The sequence below is a fragment of the Anolis sagrei genome, chromosome 4 (genome assembly GCF_037176765.1).
Source record: "Anolis sagrei isolate rAnoSag1 chromosome 4, rAnoSag1.mat, whole genome shotgun sequence".
In the NCBI taxonomy this organism is placed as follows: Eukaryota; Metazoa; Chordata; class Lepidosauria; order Squamata; family Dactyloidae; genus Anolis; species Anolis sagrei.
The window spans coordinates 222,579,872-222,602,433 of NC_090024.1; the positions used below are offsets into that span (position 1 = coordinate 222,579,872).

Genomic DNA, 22,562 nt, shown 5'->3' on the forward strand with positions numbered 1-22,562 from the left:
CCTGCCTCTCCCTGTGGCTCGAGGCGAGCTACAACACAATCATGGTTTAGATATATTTGAAACCGTTTTAGCTTTGTGGCTTTAATATAATAATTTTTAATTGTATAGTAAGATTTAACCTAAGTACTCTGTTTTTGTTTCATGGATGCTGCCTTGTGTCCTATGTTGGGAGAAAGACAGGATACTAAAATCAAACCATGGGATGGCTACTGGTATGTATGTGCTCTACCACTGAGGGCTATTGGGAAATCAGTTGGCCCACTGTGTGCATTGTCTATGTGTACATGTACATGTGTGTACTGGAACAAGAAAGGAGACTGTGTGAAACAGCAATGATCCCACACCAATCCTTGGAGTTCGTTGATTAGGGTAAGAAAGCATAACTTGCCTAAAGCAACCCAGCACAAGGGTTGCATATCAAAATCCAGAAATGCACTCCTAAGCAAAAACTAAATTTCAGTGATGTGGCAGCAATAAGGAGGTTTAATCTGAATTCCTTAGAAAACTACACTCACTGTAAAATTTAATACTTGCATACACACACAAATAACATTAACGATTATGCCAACAAGTAACAACTGGATCATTGTAACAAACAGCCTTGAAATGGTTTGCCACTAATGTAATCCATAAAACCTTAGTGAAAGCTTACTCCATAGCTGTGCCAACAAAAGCTACCTTCCCTCCAAAATGTGCTGCAATAAAAATGTACATTTGACTTTCTGAAGTCAGAGAGCACCGTTTCATACATTGGGCTCTAGCTCTAAAGAAGTATCAGAATAGACAAGTCTTGGTGATATCAAGCAAAATCCCATTCATCAGATCGAATGTTGTTTGGGCAATGACAATTAGGCATGACACGACATCATGAAACTTGGAAACAGTTACAATTGTAGAAGCCAATGAAGTGCCACAATTTGCAATGTTCAGTCCAGATGTTCAGAAAAACAACAGTCCTATGCAGAAACTTAAGTATATGGGAGAGCCTCAGGCTATGAGGCTGAAACAGGGCTTCTCTAGATAGTCATATCCCCCTTCCATGGTTTGATTCTTTCCTAAGCTTTTATATATTTTCAGCTTTTTAAAAATGTTCCATTCCAAAAGTGTCTTTCCTAAACTTTAGTTGCTCAGAGCAAAAGCTTTACATTAAAATATACTGGTATTTTTAGTCACACCCTTTTTCCTTGGCCCTCAACAACTCTGTTTCCATCAGCTCTAGCCCAGACCATCCCATGTTGAGTGGGACAGTCAGAACAGAGTTTCTAACTGAATTCTGTTAACTGTGCTCCACCAATGATAGAGAACACTCTGAGTGTGCACCCAGATGTGCTGAAAATCCTCCTTCCTGCTCTACACAGAAAGGCAGGAGATGGAGTTGACATAGACAGGACAGAACTGACATAAATCACTACGTCCACTCCCCATTTTATATCAAGCTTCCCCTACCTGTAGTGGCAAAGTCCATTCCAAAACCACAAGGTAAAAGATTACAGAGTCTGGCCTTGATAGGTTTTGTAGTCTAACACATCTGGGGAACACTAGCTTGAGGAAGTTCACTTGATATGAACTGCTCTTTGGATGGCTGCATAGAGGTTTTTTATTACTCAAATTCTTCTCTATCATCAAAGCAGCCAGTACAGTTACACCAATTTTTACACAAAACATAAATAACTGAAATCCAAAAATATTCAAAGTGAGACGAAGCACATTATCAATGTCTTCAGGATTGGATGTAATAGGAAGAAAATCCCCTCCTTTGGTACAGTAGAAAACAAGCTGGCATTTATGTCACAAAGACCAGGATGCAAACAAAGGGTTCAACTTGTGTTTGTGGAAAACACAAGAGAGAGAGAAAATCCATATAAACAATAAGAAGAACTTTTTGGAAAGAGTAGTTGTTCAGCAATGGGTAGTGACAGACTCTCCTTATTTAGAGGTTTTTAAATCAAGCTTGAATTGCGATTTTTCAGCAGTGCTTCCTGCATTGGCAGGGGTTAGGCTAGATGGCTTTTGAAACCCCTCTAAATTCTATGATTTTTGAATTAGATTAGTCCTTACAAACACAAACACAGTCTTTTATAAAGAAAGCTAATTTCTGGGATACCCAAGCATGAGAGAGATGGACAAATGATCAGCTACCTTCTAGTTATTACAGTTCTAGTTATTTGTGGCTTCTTCCTTCCTTCTCTCTTACTGCAAGGGCGTTTTCCCCCTTCCAAATATGCTGGCTTCACATAAAAACTGGTTCTACAGGCTGAACTTGGGCTGCATTCAATCGCTCTGAATGGAGCCATTGAAAAAAGTCTCCTCCTTTTGCAAAGAAAATGATTGTAGCTTTCAGAAAGTACCTAATGCAATTTCCCTTCGGACCTGAAGGGTGAAAGGTATTTTGTGTTGGGATTTATTTATACCACAGCATAAACCTTGCAGGCAGGCAACATAAATCCTTACCTTGCTTATGTGAAATTCCAGTTTCCTGATATATCTTTCCACATAACGAATTTGCTTGTAAGAAGGAGAAAAGAATATTCAAGGAATTATTGATACAGTTCTAGATACTTCATTGCTTAACTGTATAGTTGTCTAAGCATAACCATTTGTTTTAAGATGCCTGTGATCATGTGACTAGGTGTTTCAATTAATCCACATTATCAGTGCTGGTAATAGCAAATTTGAAGTGACAAATGGCTCTTGCTTATAAAATCCACCCCACTTCTCAACCATAATGACCTTTCTGGATGACCTAAAACTACTCATATATAACATAGAGGCCAATATATAAGAAAGCAAAACTGAGCAAATCAATAGCTTTTCATCACAAAACACTTGGGAGAACAAGACAGACTTAATATATGGCCTACATGGGGAAATTCCCCCTTTTACAATAATGGTCATCATTCACCATTGCTATTTTATTGTGCATATCTCTCATTTGGAGACATACACAAAACATTGAACACATGATCATAAAATGACTGGATTCTCTGTGCAAATGAAGTCTTTCTGAACTAAAGGAAAGGGTATCCAAATGAGGGCTTTTGTGTATCTATGTGCAATTCGAATTTTAATGCCCTTGGGCCTATTTCCCCTGTCCATAGTACTGGCTCAAGGGGCGGTGTGTGTGTGTGAATACAGGATCTATTTTTGGTGAGCTCTTGAATCTGCCTTTCATGTCTGCTTGGTCTCTCAGAAGTGCTTTTGTTGTGTGTTTCTGCATGGCAGGTACTTTGACTAGATGGCCCTTGTGGCCCTTTCCAGCCATATGATTAGTTCCATCCCAGCAGCCCACAAATTCTAGCTGTCATTGAATGCAACTAGACCTAGCACCAACCATTTATCTTATGCTAAATGTTCTTGTTCTTTTGTTGTGCCTTCAAATAATTTCTGACTTAGGTGGCCTCTATCAAGGTTTTTTTTTTACTGGCATGGCCTTTTCTCAGGGTTGAGAGAGTGTGATATCCCCAAAGTCATCCAGTGGGTTCATATAGCCAAGCAGGGATTTAGACTCCTGGAGCCCTAAGTCAACACTCAAGCCACTCAACCAGAATCCCCAGTCAAGTCCTGGCTGACTGGAAATTCCTGGGAGTTGTAGTCATTAAATTATTTTTTCTAAACTGTAGTATAGTCAATGGAAGTTAAAAAAGACTGGTCTCTGTGTCTCTAAATATATCACAGTTATTTGTGTGCTACTTGTGGTCACTGCTAAGAAAATCCTTACCTTATCCAAATCATAGTAGAAAGCCTGAAAAAGAAATAAGCAAAATGAATACATCCATTAGAGGCATACACCAACTACTCAAAGTTATTTTTATGAAAGAGTGTAATTGTTTCAATTATGGCTTTAATGTTGACAGACTAGAAACACAAAGTACTACTATATGTCAATACTTCACATAATGTGGCTTGCACATGACCAGTTGCTTTCACTACAACTATAAGTTTACTACCAGAAAGTGGGATGGGACAGAACTTGGGAGAGTTACTTTTGGGACTACAACATGCCCTTATTGGTGGGAGATTCTGAGAATTGTAGTCCAAAAAGTAATTTTCTCATACTCTGAAGTTGAGAAAGGATAAAATCCAGGAAGGAATGCCCTATGGCCTCAGCTATAACAGAGCATCTGTGATCTTATTACTAGTCAATATGAGGAATTTGCATAAAAACCTCCACTACTCTATCAGCCCCAACCCTATCAAACATCCAATCCAAAATTCATGGTGTTCACCATTATGGTTTGAAAGGACTTTACAGAGAACCCCATATTCATGGCCTATCTGTGTTCAAAGGTTTGTCTGCAGAGAAAAAGAAAAATGATTATCAAGGTATCCAAAGGGCTACAACTTTTTAAAGGTCTGATTACAACGCAACCTCCAACTGTTCCACTTTGGAAGGAACAGTCCCCATTAATCCTCTACAGTCCCACTTGTTCAGCTTTTTTGGATTGTCCTGATTTCTTTCTCTTCTTCCCGCTTCCCTCCTTTGTACTCTGACACTTTGAAACTGTATCAGCATTAACCTGGTTATTTATGACATTGGTTTGTAAACCATAGTGAGTTAAGATTCATCCCTTACTATCATTCAAACTGAAAATAGTGAGATCAAGATAATAGGAGGTGTACACACGGAAGAGGTGTGGATGAAAGATGGAAATCCCACCAGTTTCACATCAAGACAATCTCTTCTGAACTGACTGGAACTTTGAGAAAGGTTAACTCTGAATTACATCCTTTCCTCACAGTGTCTGCCTACCTCACTGAAGGGTGATTCTAGAGAAATGGCTTTTGCTGCTTCTAGATAAAAGGCATTCTGTAACTTTTCCATCATGTTCTTCTTTGCAGATTATATTCCATTAACAAAAACACTACTGAAGAAATGGTACTAAAATACACACATAGGAGATAGCATAGTCTGGAGTCTCCATGAAATTCTGGGAACAAGGTGGGGATCATAAAGTAATGACTTGTCAGGAAACACTTGCGGTTCGACAAAAAAGGGAAAACTCTTACCAGCCTAGAGTTCCTTCTTGTGTCCTTATGGCATTCCAACAGATAATCCAGTTCTGCCTGTTTCACTTCCAGATAATCACTAAAAGAACATGATTAATATGTTTTACATTGCATTTCAATAATAAATTTCTAGTGTCATAAACATACCTCAAGTAGTCATCTTGCTAATTCAAAATGTAATCCTACTTGGGAAGTGTGCTTACAGGTAAATGAAACAAGATGGCCAGAGAAACGTACTTATAAATCCTATGGGTAGTCCCGATTGGGTAAGTAATGCACCTTAATTCTTATAAAAAAAGGAACCGTACCCTTCTCTTGAGTAGAATTGCAAAACACAGGAGTTTATTCCATCGTCAGAGACCCTAAAAAGAAGCACAACCCGCTCTACTCTCTCTGTCATGATACAACTTCTGACCTTCGTGAATGATGGAATCTCTTCCTTATCATTTCAACTTATTGCTTTGTGTCCTAGTCTTTGGAGCTGTAGACAACAACCTTGCATCATCATTTCCATAATCTTCCTTCAAACATTGAAACAGGACTATCATCACTTTTTAAGCTTCTTTTGACAAGTTGAACATATTTATCCCTCCCTCAAGTTATTTCTCATAGGGCTTGGTTTCCAAAACATTTATCATCTTGGGCCACCTTGTCTGGAATTATCCCAGCTTGTCAACACTCCAGACACCACCTGTCTACATTTTCCCCACTCTAGCAAGATTCAATATGTGAGCTCTCCATTTTCATCTCTATACATAAATTCTATTATGATAATGTTATGCAGATCTGTTTTTCTTCCTTGAGTAAATGCTTAACTGGCCATCCTATTCATCCACCCATCCCCAAGTAAAACTGAAAATACGATACTAATGGATTAGTCCAGTGTTTCTCAACCTTCGTAATGCTGTGACCCCTTAATACAATTCCTCATCTTGTGGTGTCCCCTAAACATAAAATTATTTTTGTAGCTACTTCATAACTATAATTTTGCTAGTGTTGTGAATCGTCATGTAAATGTCTGATATGCAGGATATATTTTCATTCACTGGACCAAATTTGGAACAAATACTCAATACACCAAAATCTGAATACTGGTGGGGTTGGGAGGTGGATTGATTTTGTTATTTGGGAGTTGTAGTTGCTGGGATTTATAGTTCACCTACAATCAAAGAGCATTCTGGACTCCACCAAGGATGGAATTGAACCAAACTTGGTACACAGAACTCCCATGACTAACAAAAAATACTGGAAGGGTTTGGTGGGCATTGACCTTGAGTTTTAGAGTTGTAGTTCACCTACATCCAGAGAGCACTGTGGAAAAAAAAAATAATCTGGACCAAACTTGGCACAAATACTTAATATGCCCAAATGTGGACACTGGTGGAGTCTGGGGAAAACAGACCTTGACATTTGGGAGTTGTAGTTGCTGGGTTTTATAGTTCATCTACAATCAAAGAGCATTCTGAACCTCACCAAAAATAGAATTGACCCAAACTTCCCACACAGAACCCCCATGACCAACAGAAAATATTGTGTTTTCTGATTGTCTTTGGTGACCCTTCTGATACCCCCTCGAAACCCTTAGAGGGGTCTCGACCCCCAGGTTGAGAAACACTGGATTAGTCCATTTCCACATGTTTAGCCTGCTAAAACAAAAATAGCTTAATCTGCTATCTACCCCATAAAAAACATGTGGTGATGCACATTGCTTTTCAATGCTTTAAATCCCATATTGTGAGAAAGACAGAATATACACTTAATTAGTTTGTTACTTAAGATATTCTTGGTAAAATGGCAGGCAGAGACTAGGGCAGGGTACAAATGCAGACCTATGTGTAATCAAAAAGAAAGAAGGGATTGTTTACTCAGTGATGTCACTATCCAACCAGTGTGAGAAGATGATGTCATTGGTCTATGCAGGTTGCTAGTTCTTTGTGCAGTCATAACTAAGGACTCTTCTTGGCCACCACTTGCTTATAGCAGCCAAGAACAACAACATGAATCTGCATACAGGCCACATTCATCTGCTGGTAACAGTTATATGTGTTTTTGTACCAATCTTGTTACTTTTTCTTCCATATTTTAAAGTATCAACAGAAGCTGAAGGAAACGAACTTTCCCTTTAATGTGTTACTGCTGAACAAAATAGTTTCTCAGCCCAAGAATTTTAGATTCTGAAAAGGAGCTCATGAATGAGGGTGGAATGGGAATTTCTACTTTGCAACAGAACCCTCATCAGTATGGGTTCGGCCTCTTAGCACTTAATAGGTCTGATGCACCCAACCCAACAAAGATCACAAGTAATAGCTGCAGATGCAAACTCCATGTTAGTTCCCAAAGAGCAAAGTTCCTAGGCTCACATTCCTTTAACTTTGTAAGTTAATTCAGACCAGACACAAATAACTCAATTTTCTCTTCTTGTATTTACAAAGGATGCAGCCGGTGCTGCTTTACAAGATGCAGAACCTAAGCAGGTCAATGTGTGTTTATGTTGAGCAGCCTGTGTCTTTTCCAACTTACTTGAGGGGAGGGAGCAATACCCCACCATTACTATTGTAAAGAGAGTCCCACCCATCCACCCACAACATATTGTTCCTCCAAAATCTAGCCATTTGATCACTTGCCAGCAATACAATGGTCTCTAAGGCCAGTTTGAATATTTCTGTACTCAAACCTTTAAACTACAGCAACATAAGGAGCTTGCCTTGAATCCCCAAGTCAAATAAAGATAACTCAAAACAAGTAGCTATCTGCATCCAGATAATTAATTAGCCCAGAACACCATTCAAGAGTCAAAACATTCCAGTAGTGATTGATTTAGGATTGTAAGAGATCTTGACACACATCTGGAAATCAAGAATGGGAAAATGGAAATTTGTTTGGGCCATAGCAGTACTCCACTAACGTCCCCAAAGATGTTCATTTCATAGATATTGGTTCATAAGACTGGGGTGCGTCTACACTGTAGAATGAATGCAGCTGGACATCACTTGAATCACCATGGCTCAAGGTTATAGAATCCTGGGATTTCTAATTTGGTGAGACTTTGGCCAAGAAGTCTTTAAAAACTTGCAAAACTCCAACTCCCAGGATTCCATAGCATTAAGCCATAGCAGTTCAAGTGGTGACAAACTGCTTTAATTATCCAATATAGATAGACTTCTGGTCTTGCATTCTGTACCCATAGTCAACAAAATTGTGTAAGCCCACTAGCAGGATAGGAGAACCATTGTACCATCTATCTTTGTATTTCTCAGAAATTGGTAACAACTCCCAACCAATACTGCTTCTAATATTAGAATATTTGTCCATCTTGGCTAGCATCCTCTGATAGAACTTATCCTCCATGAAATCCTCTAATCCCCTTTAAAAGTCATCTACAAGTCAACTTGCATGATATATAACATATGCAGTATGCAGCTGAGTGTGTATTTATTTTCCTTTTTGCTTATAAGTTAATATGCAAGGCTCTTATCTGAGTTGGAATCACTATTCACAATGAAAGAGCTCAAGAACGCTTGAACCACAGAAAAACAGGGACATCTCAGAATATTGTTGTGTGTTGTGTGGATGATGGGGAGCAGGAGGAAATTCTTACTTGAGTCCTTTCTTCAAAGCTTCAAAGACTTTCTTCACTTGTTGAGGCTTGGGATCCCAGATGACTGTCCCTTTCTGGAGGGAAGGATACATCTTGGCAGACTTTAGGGACGTTTTGGACCTCGTCGAACCTTTGCTGATAGACTTTCTGCAGGAAGGATAATTTTAAAAGAGATCACAATAAAGCTAACCTGACACCAGTGGTATTAGATTCACAACACATGGATGTAAGAACTTAGAAATGAGTCCAGTTCCACAATCTGTTCCTCTCTATGTTTATTGGGAAAACAGGTCCAAGTCCACTGAAGCTTACTAACAAGTAAATGTTTATTGGATTGCACTGTAGAGGTGCAATTACTTGCTAGCTTGGCACATGTAATGTTTACGCTCATGCCACATCCCCAAGGGGTTAAGAAGTTCCATAAATAATTACATAAGTTCAGTTTTCTTCCAAAAGAAGCCATGGGATGCTTATTTGCATATGCTTTCTGATAGACAGGTAAAGTCCTTCAACAAACATCCAGGAAAAGGCTTAGCATGTTATGTTTTTAAAATTAAAGTATGAATCTTGTTACCATGTATGTATTGTTAACTGACTTTTTAAAAAGTCTTTTACTACAGAAAAAGGAACAAAATTCTCTCCAAAAGTCCTCCTATTACATTTCGGAAGAGTACTCATTATACCCCCCCCCCCCCGCAAAAAAAACACCCTCACAGTGGTTTGGTTGGGTAGTCCCAACTATGTTAGACCAACTCTAACCCAAGAATGAGTTATCAACATAGGTAAATCCATTGGCCTGCCCAATCGTGACTACCCATAGGATTCAGCCCAATGTTACTGGTTGATATATTATTCTGTAAAAGAAATGTTATGTCCTTGTTATCCCCACAATAATGTAACATGTTATTAATGAGCTCTGCTCCATGGAGACAGAGCTTGCCTTACAACAGATAATGTAACACTCATTGATCCCCCTTACTTTGAAATCTAAAATGAAATTAATGGAATTGAGCAAAATATTTATTTGCAGTACTAATATTCCACCCTTCTCGCCCCAAAGTGGACTCAGGGTGTATCACAGAACACATATACAGCAAAAATTCAGTGCCAATTATACAATGACAAGACAGACAACAGTTAAGAGGTATATATAGGCCTTTTCTAGTCATTCAGCATCTTTTGGAGGCTGTGCTTGGTTATGGCCACAGGGGGTGCTGTTGCTTTATCTCCTTGCCAAAGAGCTTTCTTTGTTCCTAAAGTTTCCTCCCCACTTGATGTGATTCTTATTCATCTACTCACATTGCTGTTTTCGATCCGCTAGGTGGGCAGGGAGCTGGGGTGAAGGCCAGGAGCTCACCCTGACCCAGCTTTGAACTGTCAACCTTTCAGCTGGCAAGATTTACTGTAGCTGTAGCTGGTGATTAACCTTTTGTGCTAAAGCCAGCCCTAAAACCAGCCATATCAGAGCATCTCTACCTCAAAGGTATTCTGCTGTTAGAAGACTGTTGAGCAAAGGAAGTGGACCTTTCTGAGAGCCAAGGCAATGCCAACTCTTGCCTCGCCCTTGCATTCAATCACACAAACACATGCAAAAATGTATTTGCCTTGTTTTAAATTGCGCCCAATGTGTGGCGTTGTTAGCCACCTTGAGCCCCCACAGGGAGAAAGACGAGGCATAAATCATGCAAATTATTTTTTTAAAGGCTCCATGCCAAGGCAGAGCAGTAGCACCTTTAGTTCTATATTAGCTATACTAAGGATGGGAAACATGCATCCTCCACATATTGTTAGAACACAACTCCCTTTAGGTATATCGTAAGCCCCACTAAAGTGCAGAAAACACAAATTTAAAAAAAACCTACTATTTACTGTCTTTCTTGTCATCCTGCAAATTACACTACCTATCTAAAGCCCAGAAAAAGGAAGGAGAGATTTGCAGGTTTCCATATACACAATGAACAAAAAGGAAAATAAGTAACAGCTAGTTATTTGAATTAGCTTTGAATAACTTTGCTTGCAAAATAATTAAGACAACTGTTGCTTTATTCTTCTGAAGAAAGGTATGCAGAACCCTATTGAATTGTGTGTGCATGTGTCTGTGCCTTCGTCACTTGTGAACTTATGACAACCCCATGAATTTCATAGTATTTTCTTAGGCAAGGAGTACTCACAGGTGGTTATGTCAGTTCCTTTATTTGAAATATAGCTTATAGATAGAATCTGTTATTTGCTGGTGGTCTTTCACCTAAGCACTCCCTAGAGCTAACCCTGCTTACCTTCCAAAATCAAATGGGACTTGGTGCCTTTAGGCCTTGCAGCATACTGCTAGCAAACTACTAAATATACTTACTGTAAGTAAGCCACTTACTTTCAGCTGGCAATGACATAATGGGTATGTCATTCAATCATGTAAAACAATCTAACTGCAGATTACTTTTAAATGTCATCATTATTCTCATCATTCCTATAGTACTCGTAGAATATTATTCCAAACATCTTTCCTCAGGTGCAAGGCTCAATACATTCATGTTCCTGAAAGCATTTAGGATTGTGCCTTTGTTGTTCTTACAACAATTTATGAAACTGCCTTATATTGAATTTGGCCATTAGGCCACCTACCCTTAAGCCAAATCTCTTAATCATAGCTTTTCTAATGTGGTTACTCACGAGTTTTTCAACCAGAAATGCCAAGAGTCTCTTTAACCTGGGACATTCTGTACAAATTAGATGCTAGACTACCATTCAAGTATACTCACTACTTCCCTCTGTAACTCTGTGAGACAAGTCTGTAGCATTCCCATTGTATTTTTTTTTCCAAATTCAGAACACAGACTGAAAGAGAAAGAGTTACTCAAGGTCATCCACCATATTCATGGTTCAGTAGAGAAGCTGAACTTCAGTTTTCCATACACTAGCGGTACTACTCTCTGAAAAGATGGAAGTCACACAGCATCAAGGGATTAGTTCCAAACATATGGGTGAACACAAACATTTTCTTACATTGAGATTTACTCATGAAAATACATGTACCTCTCCCAAGCATCAGAGTTACAGCTTCACAAACCCAGTGTTACAGAAAAGAAACTGAGGTGTACACAAGTAAGTTTGATTCAAAATAACTAAACTTGCAAACATTATACGTCATTAGGTGTGCAAATGGGTGTCAAATCTGCACTGTTAGTCTAAGGGCTACAGATATAATGTATGCAAAACATAATGTTGCATAATTTTTAAGAGGTCAGTGGGACCTACTTCCAATTAACCATAATACCACTGATCAGTTTTTGTTTAGATTATTATTTTAAAGTCAAACATTTTGCTTCAAAGTCTTGATATTTTACCCCCCCCCCTTTTTTTTTTTAAATTTATCACTATCAAACTCTTGTTGTGGAAATGGTTAGTCATCTTATGTCTACATGATAAATGGTATCTCTTTCCACTCCCTACTAAGCCAATACTTTTCTTTTTCAAACCTATGACAGAACGAACTGAATTAATTTTAAAATCATTCTAAAGTTTCATGTTGGAACAACAAGAAAAACCCCACTGTGTATTTTTTGCAGCACAATACTCCCTGTGTAAATATTGAAACACAATTACACCCCCAAGCATTGCTCACCTGGACTAAGACAAGCAAAGACAATTCAGGGAAGTCTTTAAATAAAATCTCTATCAAGAGGTTTTCTCTTTGAGAGATTCCTAGATAGACTCCTGTTGTTCAGCCCTCAATCATCTGTACCAGGATTTTGCAAACACTCTTCTTTAACTATATATTTACTCTTTAAGTAAATTCTTCCCTCCTCAAAGGCGATGTATTCTCCTTTGTTGTAATCCTCTTCCTTTCTACCCCACCTGTTACTCATAAAGCAAATGCTGCAGTAGACACACCTGAAAGACACTGGCTGAAATCCAATTATTAGTGCCAATTAGAGTAGACCCATTGAAAGAATGGAGTTTGCATATGCATTTGATTTACTAAGTTCCCATTGTTTCAGTGAGTCTATTCCAGTTAGAGCTAGTAAGTGAGTAGATTTAGCTCACTGCCAGCTACTGTGAAAATGGCACCTGGTAGTACAAACCAAACAGATTTACTGTATGAATGATTTGGACTAGGGCATGTCCCATTTTCAAGGACATAACTTGAGAGTGCGCAACCTTGGTTGTATGGCCAGCCAAATCACATACACAATTATTTATTATTTATTTACAGTATTTATATTCCACCCTTCTCACCCCGAAAGGGACTCAGGGTAGATTACAAGGCACTATATGTGGTAAACTTTCAAAGCCAGTTAGACATACAACATATATAGACAGACACAGAGGAAATTTTAACATTCCAGCTGTGTCCAAACTTTTTCTGGCTTCATGAGGGATGCTGGATTCCGGCTCGATTCCGGCTTCGCCGTCCATTGTGACACCGAATTCTTTGATGGAGGACTTCCTCATTCTTCTGTCTCAATTTGCTGTCTCAAGATAAGTAAAGTGGCTCTGGATCATGAAACTGGCACTTAAGAATGCCACCACATTCAATGAAACATTCAGAGTTGACAAAAGTGATTTTGGAGGTTCTGCTCCCAGGATCATAGAGTCATAGAATCATAGAGTTGGGAGAGACCTCATGGGCCATCCAGTCCAACCCCCTGCCAAGAAGCAGGAATATTGTATTCAAATCACCCCAGACAGATGGCCATCCAGCCTCTGTTTAAAAGCTTCCAAAGAAGGAGCCTCAACCACATTCCGGGGCAGAGAGTTCCACTGCTGAACGGCTCTCACAGTCAGGAAGTTCTTCCCGAAATACAGGGTTAGTCAAAATGCATAGGCCAATAAGCCATTCAATTGAATGGCAGATTGGCCTATGCATTTTGACTAACCCTGTACTTTAAATGCATTAGTCCAAAATAATATTTTTTCAAGATTTTATGCTGTAATCCTCTCCCAAAATCAGATGCAGCTTCCATTAACTTTAACGGAATTTTATTCTGAGCAGTTATGTGAAGTCTAGACCTCCACTGTGTCATTTGTCCTGGGAGTAAACCTTCATCAATTCAGTAGGATTTACTTCTGACTCAAAGTAAATGCATAAAGATTTGTTTGATCTCACTCCTTACAACCAGTACTCCCCTGCCTCAATCTCTCACACACACATACACTCACACCTGCAACTGATAATAATCTCTGATACTGATCTCTAGTCTATTTTAATGGACTCAAGGCCAATAGATCTGGTAGTTTTTAAGGTGTCAACTTTCATGTTTAACATAAACATGGCAAAAACGCTTTCTTCAGAGCACACCTGTTGAGTTAACTGTCAAAAGCTGCAGGTGCTCTAGTTTTACTTCCCCAGCGAGGTGCAAAAATCCAATAATTGCTTTGCTGCCTTTTCATGGATACTTGTTTTCAACTCAGGTGAGGAGAACCATATGCAGTGCAGCAATTAAGTTTGTAGCTCAATCCATGTAACAGTGTTGTGTTGCCGACAGTTTGATTTTCAAATCCTTTCTCCAGTCACTCCCAACACACAGGTTGTCTTTTTCACTCCCATATGAAAACTGATCTTTTTTGTGAGTTAGCTCTGATCCTTTAAGATTTCAAAGTCAGGCTTTTATGTGGTTGGGATTTTTGCCCCATTTAATATCATTTAGCCACAACTTACAGTACAGGGTTAGTCAAAATGCATAGGCCTATGCATTTTGACTAACCCTGTACATCTCATCTTGTTGCCCAGTTTGAAGAGGTCATTTTTGGAACTCTTCAGATTCTGTTTTAGGAGGTAAGGCAAGACTTGATCTGCTGAGGAGAGGTCTTTGTTGAAAAGCTCAATTCAATTCAGGCATCAGATAAGTAAGTTTTTTAGACTACAAGTCTCCAAATCTATCAACTAATATGGGTAATAGTTGTGAGATTCTGGGAGTCTTAGTTCAAAAACTACCTTTCCAGAATCTAGTGTACACCATGGAGAAGCTGAATCTCACAACTATTTAATCACATTAGATAATGAATCCACTTTAAATCTGGTTTCTGCCTATTGCAGAATTCTGTGGTTTGTAGTTTAGTGAGGTTGTTAAAGGCTCCTTCCTAAACTACAAATCCCAGAATTCTGCTGGAGGCAGCAACCAGAGTTAAAGTGGATTCATCTCTAGTGTGATGAGGTCCGATGGCTCACACTTTCAGAAAGAGTCTAAAACCAGGGCAATGAGATCCATTGATCTGACAGGGCTTTGGTAAGTCAATAAGTTCCATTGACTAAATGCGTCTGCTCCCGCTATGACTAATAGTTAGATTTAAAATACTCAGATTAAGAGGATTTAATCAGTTGGATATGGTTATGGTTGGATCTAACACACTGAATCTGCCTTCAAACTAACTTTGAAAGCAACCAACCCAATTGCTCCGATCCAGGAGAGAAACTATGCATGAAAGCCCATACATGGATAGATAGATATCAACCTCAATATATGACAACTCTATGACTGAGAGACCTTTGATAATCTATAGGGCCTACAAACTATAACTTCCTTGCTTGAATACATTCAAAAGTAATGTGATCTTTCTCTTTTCCTGCTGACTTCCACTTTATCAAGTATTTTCATATTTGTCATTAAGTCATGTCATCTTGTAATATTTCCAAAGCATGAAAGCATACCAAACACACAACAGATGCTTATAAGCATCTATATCTATATCATAGATATATCTTGTATAGCTATATCTTTGAATTGAATTGGCTATGGAAATTGATGGAAATATGCATTTATTATCCTCTAGTGTTAAAGTTAAGAGGGATTGGGAGGCAGGTGAAGTTTGAGGACAGTATAAAAAGACAATCCAATAAATGAAAAGCCCTCCAGTGGCACAGTGGGTTAAACCACTGAGCTGCTGAACTTGATGACTGAAAGGTCACCAGTTTGAATCCAGGGAGCGAGATGAGCTCCCACTGTTAGCCCCAGCTTCTGCCAACCTAGCAGTTCAAAAACATGCAATTGTGAGTAGATCAATAGGTACCGCTCCGGCTGTAAGGTAATAGTGCACCATGCAGTCATGCTGGCCACATGACCTTGGAGGTGTCTACGGATGCCAGCTCTTGGACTTAGAAATGGAGATGCGCACCAACCTCCAGAGTCGGACACACCTGGACTTAATGTTAGGGGAAAACCTTTACCTTTACCTACATCTAAAAGAACTATGACCCCCTCCCTCCCAAATCCAGCTCCACATTATTAGTTTCAATTATCTGAAGCATTTAATACTATTTTGGAATGTGGCTTAAACATCTTGCAGAAAGTTAGGGTCCTTGCAGTTTGACATCCGTATAAAGAACTTTATCTAAAATCAATGCAAGAACCATAAATAATAACAGCATCTGTTTTCTGGAAGTTCTGAAGCCTAATTCTGGCACAAATTCTCCACACTCACCTCCCAAATTATACAAAGACTTTATTGTGTATGTGTGTGTTTAAAGGCTTTACAGCTGAAAGTAACTGAATAACCTTCAGGGAAATGTAAACTCCCTTCTTTCCTAGCATTTTTACCCTGCTGGAGGTGCTCTGGGCCTAAAAACAGCTGTTTGACTTCTTTCCCTGATCTTGTCCTTCCCTGTAAGAACTCCCACTATATACTTCATTGAGGCTCCAATCTGTTCATTCAATTCACTACTTTATTTTTCTCTCTCTTTCTCATCCACTTTCAGAGTTATGTCTATCAGCAGCTCATCACTTAAATGTCTTTTTTGGCAGTTGGCTAGTTGGATATTGTTCAGATTTTAATGGATGTGGAAATCAACACATATTAGAGGATGTCCATTGGGGGTATGTGTGAAAGAAGCCCAAGGGACTACCTTCTCCCCATCAGTGGTTCATAGTCTATGTATCTTGTCCAATCACAAAGGATACTTGTGGGTTGAAAATCTCATCCCTTATAGGACTAGTAATCTTTCTTACTATCAGAGAAATCCCCTATTTGAGGGTTGGAAAGCTTTTCCAACAAAATGCCAAGAAATCTCCTATTTTGGAGTGGGGTTACTTTATAGTAATAGAAATATGTGCATCATATACTTTAGGGATGTAGACAATATGTTAAGTTGCAAAGTGGTTAAATTAATCAAAATCGATAACTTTGCTTGGTATTTAGGTAAAGAAAAAATGTATTAATTGCTACTTTCTGGTCATCATCCCCTGCATATCATGAGTTTCAGTTGTCCCTTAATGCGATTTTGAAAACCTTGCAACAATATCTATCATCTTTTCTGGGGGACTCCATCAGTGGACAACAACCCACCCCTTTTTCTCCCCCTTGAATCTGTGCCATGATTTAAATCTATTCCAGAGCCCCCTAACGATTGAGTGTTTGCTATTGTCCAAATCAAGGGAGGATTTTGATTCAGTTGTTCACACTCAAATGTCAAACACCTCCCAAACAGTTTGATTGGCATTGCCTTTGTTTACATTTCGGTGTGAGATGAAAACATTTAAACTGATTTTACAGCACCTTAGAGATTAACTGAGGCTCCTTCTACACTGCCAGACGATCCAGGTTATCAAAGCAGAAAATCCACATTATCTGATTTGAATTGGATTATTTTAGTCTACATTGCCATATAATTCAGTTCAAAGCAGATAATCTGGATTTTATATGGCAATGTAGAAGGGAATGGGGAGGGGATCGTGCCCTTCTCTAAAGGCAAAAGCAAACTTCTGCAGCCTCTTCTGCTTTGTGTTTATCATCTTGATCAGTGGTTCTCAACCTGGGTTCCCCAGATGTTTTTGGCCTACAACTCCCAGAAATCCCAGCCAGTTTACCAGCTGTTAGGATTTCTGGGAGTTGAAAGCCAAAAACATCTGGGGACACCAGGTTGAGAACCACTGATCTTGATCATTCTCTGATGTAGTCTAGATACCCATGTCTCAGGTTTCACCTGTGAGTTACTAGAGGGTATGCTAATGTTGGGAGCAAATTTTGCCAAAATCTGCTACTATATCTCTGCCATAATTCAGCTTCTTGATTAAACTACAGAAGGGCCACAGGCTAGGATAGTTAGAAGATTTAGGAAGTTGTAGACCCAAAAGTAATTTGTGTCAATTCTGTACAGTGCTAAGAGGAGAACAAACTTCTCACCACACAGTGGTTTTTCTCTTTCTCCACTGGATGCAGAAACCATACAAGAGATTTAAAAACCTGTACCAATTTCCACAATCTTCAATGTTTTGGATGTTTTATTCCATCCAGCTTACACATTTGTTTGGAATTTTGTTAAAAGTCCAGACGCGAATTCAGGGCTCATCTATACATAGGCATGAAAACCCAGACTCACTCTGGCTGACATTGCAACATTTCACCACTTCCAGGGAATATCATAGATTAAACCAGGTAAATTTTAGCCACAGAGTTCAAGGGATGCTTTGGAATCTGCTTGAAACTTCAGAGTATCCTGGTGCAGATCAGGTCCAATTTGGACTAGTTTGCTGTCTACATGAAACATCGCTGCCATCACCTTTTTCCTGTGCTGATGAGCACAAGGATAAGGTCAAGGTAAAGGTTTTCCCCTGACATTAAGTCCAGTTGTGTCCAACTCTGGGGGGTTGGTGCTCATCTTCATTTCTAAGCCAAAGAGCCATCGTTTTCCATAGACACCTTCAAGGTCATGTGGCCAGCATGACTGCATGGAGCACTGTTACCTCCCTGAAGAAGTGTTACCTACTGATCTCACATTTGCATGTTTTTGAACTGTTAGGTTGGCAGAAGCTGGGCCTAACAATGGGAGCTCACCTTTCTCCCCGGATTTGAACCATCAACCTTTTGGTCAGTAAGTTCAGCAGTGCAGCAGTTCAACCCACTGCGCTACCGGGGGCTCTGAGCACAAGGATAGGGGATTGTTCTCATTTTCCCACCAACAATATAGAACGGGAGGTTGTTGCCTGCCAATCATCACATTTGCTCCTGCAGAATTCTGGGAAATGTAGTTTAGGATAGAGCCTCAGCCAGAGAGGTCTTCGGCTTTCCTAAACTACATTTCCCAGAATTCTGCAGGACCAGATCAGATTATTGGCCTCCATTCTATAACGCTAGTGGGATAACGTCCTGTGCCCATGTTCCCACTGTTGCTGCTTCTAGCTCCTGGCCATCAGTGTCCTCTCCATAAATCTTTGCAAAGCTGTATGAAATAGGACTAGGAATTAAATTTGCATAACTCATGTTTTTGCCTACTTAAAAGTGAAGGAGAATAGTTTAAGAGATATCAAGAAGATAGCACAGCAGAAAGAATTCACTCCCCCACCCATGGTCCCCAATACACATCTGGAAGGGGTTGCCACTTTTAAACAGATGATTAAAATTAAATTAAGTATTAATTTATTCAGACATGGACTTATGATCCCACATTTCATTTGGCTCCCAAGCCATCCAGAGGAACAGAAATGGAAAAGGAGCTTGTGATCCATCACTCTACAACTCACGTTAACTTTCGGTTGTGGGCGTTGCTGAATCCCGCAAAGGAACAGCTCCTGTTGATTCTTCCCCCATCAGATGGGGAGACAAATGTCAATTTCATGGACATGATTCCTGGTTAACAAGTCTGCAGCTCTAAAAAGCAAAGGAAAAGGGGATGCATTAGTTGCTTTAGCCAAGGAGGCATGGTTTTAGATATGATAGCTTAGGATAGTGGTTCTCAACCTTCCTAATGCCATGACACCTTAATACAGCCCCTCATGTTGTGGTGACCCCCAGCCATACAATGATTTTCGTTGCTACTTCATAACTGTAATTTTGCTATTGTTATGAATCGTCATGTAAATATCTGATATGCAGGATATATTTCCATTCACTAGACCATATTTGGCACAAATACCCAATACACCCAAGTTTGAATAGTGATGGGATTGGGGGGGGGGGATTTATTTTGTCCTTTGAGAGTTGTAGTTGCTGGGATGTATAGTTCACCTACAATCAAAGAGCATTCTGAACTCCACCAACGATGGAATTGAACCAAAGTTGGCATACAGAACTCCCACGACCAACACAAAATACTAGAAGGGTTTGGTAGACATTGACCTTGAGTTTTAGAGTTGTAGTTCGCCTAAATGCACAGAACACTGGGGACTCAAACAATGATGAATCTGGACCAAACTTGACACAAATACTCAATATGTCCAGATGTGGTGGTGGAGTTTGGGGAAAATAGACTTTGACATTTGGGAGGTGTAGTTGCTGGGATTTATAGTTCACCTACAATCAAAGAATATTCTGAACCTCACCAATGATAGCATTGGACCAAACCTCCCACACAGAACCCCCAGGACCAATAGAAAATACTGATGGTCTTTGGTGACCCCTCTGAAACCCCCTCAGGACCCCCCCCCCCCCCGGGGTCCCGACCCCCAGGTTGAGAAACGCTGGCTTAGGCTATGGCAATATTGTATTGGTTCTCCACAATAGTGGCAAAAGTAGCCTCCATTTACGTTGAGGGCGATTGCCTCATCAAACAACAAATCCCAAATTCCATAGGAAAATAGCCATAGCAATTGAAGTGGAACTGTGGTATCATGTTTGTGTAGTGTGAAAGTATTCCATGGCATATTCTTATACATTTCAAAACTTTATTGATATCCCACATTTCTTTCCAAAACCATGACTCATGAAAACTAAAAAAAATAAGACAAATACATCTAGGTATAATATACAAAAAGGTGTAATTAAAAAGAGAATTGAGAACATTAAAATATATAAAATTCATTATAAAAATAAATCTCAAAATTCATGGGGTTGCCTCAAGTCAAAAGCAAATTAAAGCAGATACATACACAGAGAATCTTTTTAAAAGCACTTTATTTATATTTTTAAAAGTTTCTCAAAGCGTATTGAAATAAAAAGGCACTTGCCTACCAATTGAGCAAGAAGGGGACCATTCAGAATTTCTGAACAAGCACCAAAAAAGACTATAAATTACATCTATACCAGACATGACTGTGAAGGCAGTAGGTCTAACCACTTAATCACACTAGAGAATGGATCCACTTTAAATCCAGTTGCTGGCTCCTGCAGAATTGTGAGTTTTGTAGGTTAGTGAGGCTGTCAAAGCCTCCTCCCCAAACTACAAATTCCAGAACAAACTTCATTCTCTAGTGTGATGAGCTTCTAAGACAGGTATGGGCAAACTTTGGCCCTCTTGGTGTTTTGAACTTCAACTCCCACAATTCCTAGAGCCTGGATGACCACCTGTCAGAGGCACTTTGAATGCAATTGTCCTTCTTGGCAGGGGGTTGGAATGGATGGCCCACAGGGTCTCTTCCAACTCAATGATTCTATCTTGCTCCAACAAGGGCTGGAATTCAGCTGAGGCTTTTTATTAGTCTTGGCCTAGATGACGAGAAGATCCAACCGGTCCATACTTCAGGAAATAAAGCTCGACTGCTCATTGGAGGGAAGGCTATTAGAGGCAAAGATGAAGTATTTTGGCCACATCATGAGAGACAGGAAAGCTTAGAAAAGACAATGATGCTGGGGGGAAATGGAAGGAAAAAGAAAGAGGGAGCCAATCAAGGACAAGATGGATGGACAGGATCCTTGAAGTGACTGGCTTGACTCTGAAGGAGCTGGGGGTGGTGACGGCTGACAGGAAGCTCTGGCATGGGCTGGTCCATGAGGTTATGAAGAGTCGGAAGTGACTGAATGAATAAACAACAAAAGACTACATACCCCAGGTTCCATCCATTCTCCTTCCTTCCAAAACTGGAAGCCTTGAAATAATGTCTTTGTCCTTAAGGCTAACATTTAATGCCACACATGTCATTGGCATTGGTCCATTGATTTAAATGGTCATGAAACGTTTGGAGGGGTGTATACTGCCCCAGCATCAGCTTCATAGGTGTTGCATTTACCATATTTTGTGTTTGGGATTAATGTAACAAAACATAAAGCAGAAGTATTAAGCAATGCAATAAGTAGTGCAATTTGTTACTTTGAAAGACAAAAGGAATAACTACAAAGTGTGTGCATGTGTGTGCCTTCAAGTTGCTTGTTCAGTTATTGTGATGCCATGAATTTCATTGTATTTTCTTAGGCAAGAAGGTTATTTGCCAATTCCTTCTTCTGAAAGGTAGCCTATGTATTTGTTGGCTGTCTCCCACTGAAATCATGACTGATGTGCTTAACTTCCAAGATCAGGCAGGATCCTCCAACTACAAATTACTTTGCTTTAAAAACCTAGCACAATACAAGAATGAATAAATTAGGTTGCTGAGAATTTTTCAGGCTGTACGGCAGCAACCCAGTGATTCCAGCCATGAAAGCCTTCGATAATATGAGAATAAACTACTTTTTAAAAGTTTGTGCAGATATACCAATGGATAGTTTTGCAATGATTGCACCGAGCAGCACATCTTCCTATACATAGTACAACCACTCTGAAAAAAGGTGTGGGTTTTTTTAGGTTCAGAGGAATCTACGTGGAATGTATTTCAGTACATCTCCACCAAGTAAGTGCTCATCTAGCCACACATTCAAATAGCATATCCCAACAATGTCATTATTTCCTCAAAATAAAATTGCTATTTTATATACAGTGTAATTTTCTGGGTGCTGTTTAGTTCTTTGGAAACTCTGCACTGTTTCCTCCTATGCTGGTATGTTTGCTGAGATGAGTGGAAGGAGTGCAAAGTAGCAAGACTGTTACCCCTTAGAAGATAGAGGGGTAGACAGATGGAAACATGCACACATACACAAGCTATCCCTTTTTCTCACTGGTTGCATGCAGACATGATATCATGCTATCCATGGACCTGTGGGAGTATTGCACAGAGGTTAGGTCAGGCTTTGACTCATTCACCAACTGCACTTCCTCCAGGCTTTCCATAGTTCCCTCTACAGGAAAAGAGCTGCCTGCTAAATACATTTTCTGCAACACCAGCTTTCCCCAGGACAAGCAGCCCTTTCATGCCTCCTCCATTCTATCAGGAATTGTATC

The 22,562-nt window shown here is 39.6% G+C and overlaps 1 protein-coding gene across 4 annotated transcripts in view; it reads right to left on the reverse strand.

The window, feature by feature from the left end:
* RIPOR3 (RIPOR family member 3) overlaps positions 1-22,562 on the reverse strand; it is a 125,270-nt gene that overhangs the window by 43,640 nt on the left and 59,068 nt on the right. For all 4 annotated transcript variants that reach the window (XR_010909926.1, XM_067468191.1, XM_060772118.2 and 1 more), the window contains 5 exons: positions 19,057-19,183; positions 8,606-8,752; positions 5,008-5,086; positions 3,719-3,742; positions 2,452-2,505 (listed from right to left, as the gene is read on the reverse strand). Coding sequence is in view for 3 of the 4 variants with exons in the window: in XM_067468191.1 (XP_067324292.1) it covers positions 2,452-2,505; positions 3,719-3,742; positions 5,008-5,086; positions 8,606-8,752; positions 19,057-19,157 (405 nt within the window). In the remaining variant the exon portion in view is untranslated. The remainder of the gene's footprint in view (positions 1-2,451; positions 2,506-3,718; positions 3,743-5,007; positions 5,087-8,605; positions 8,753-19,056; positions 19,184-22,562) is intronic.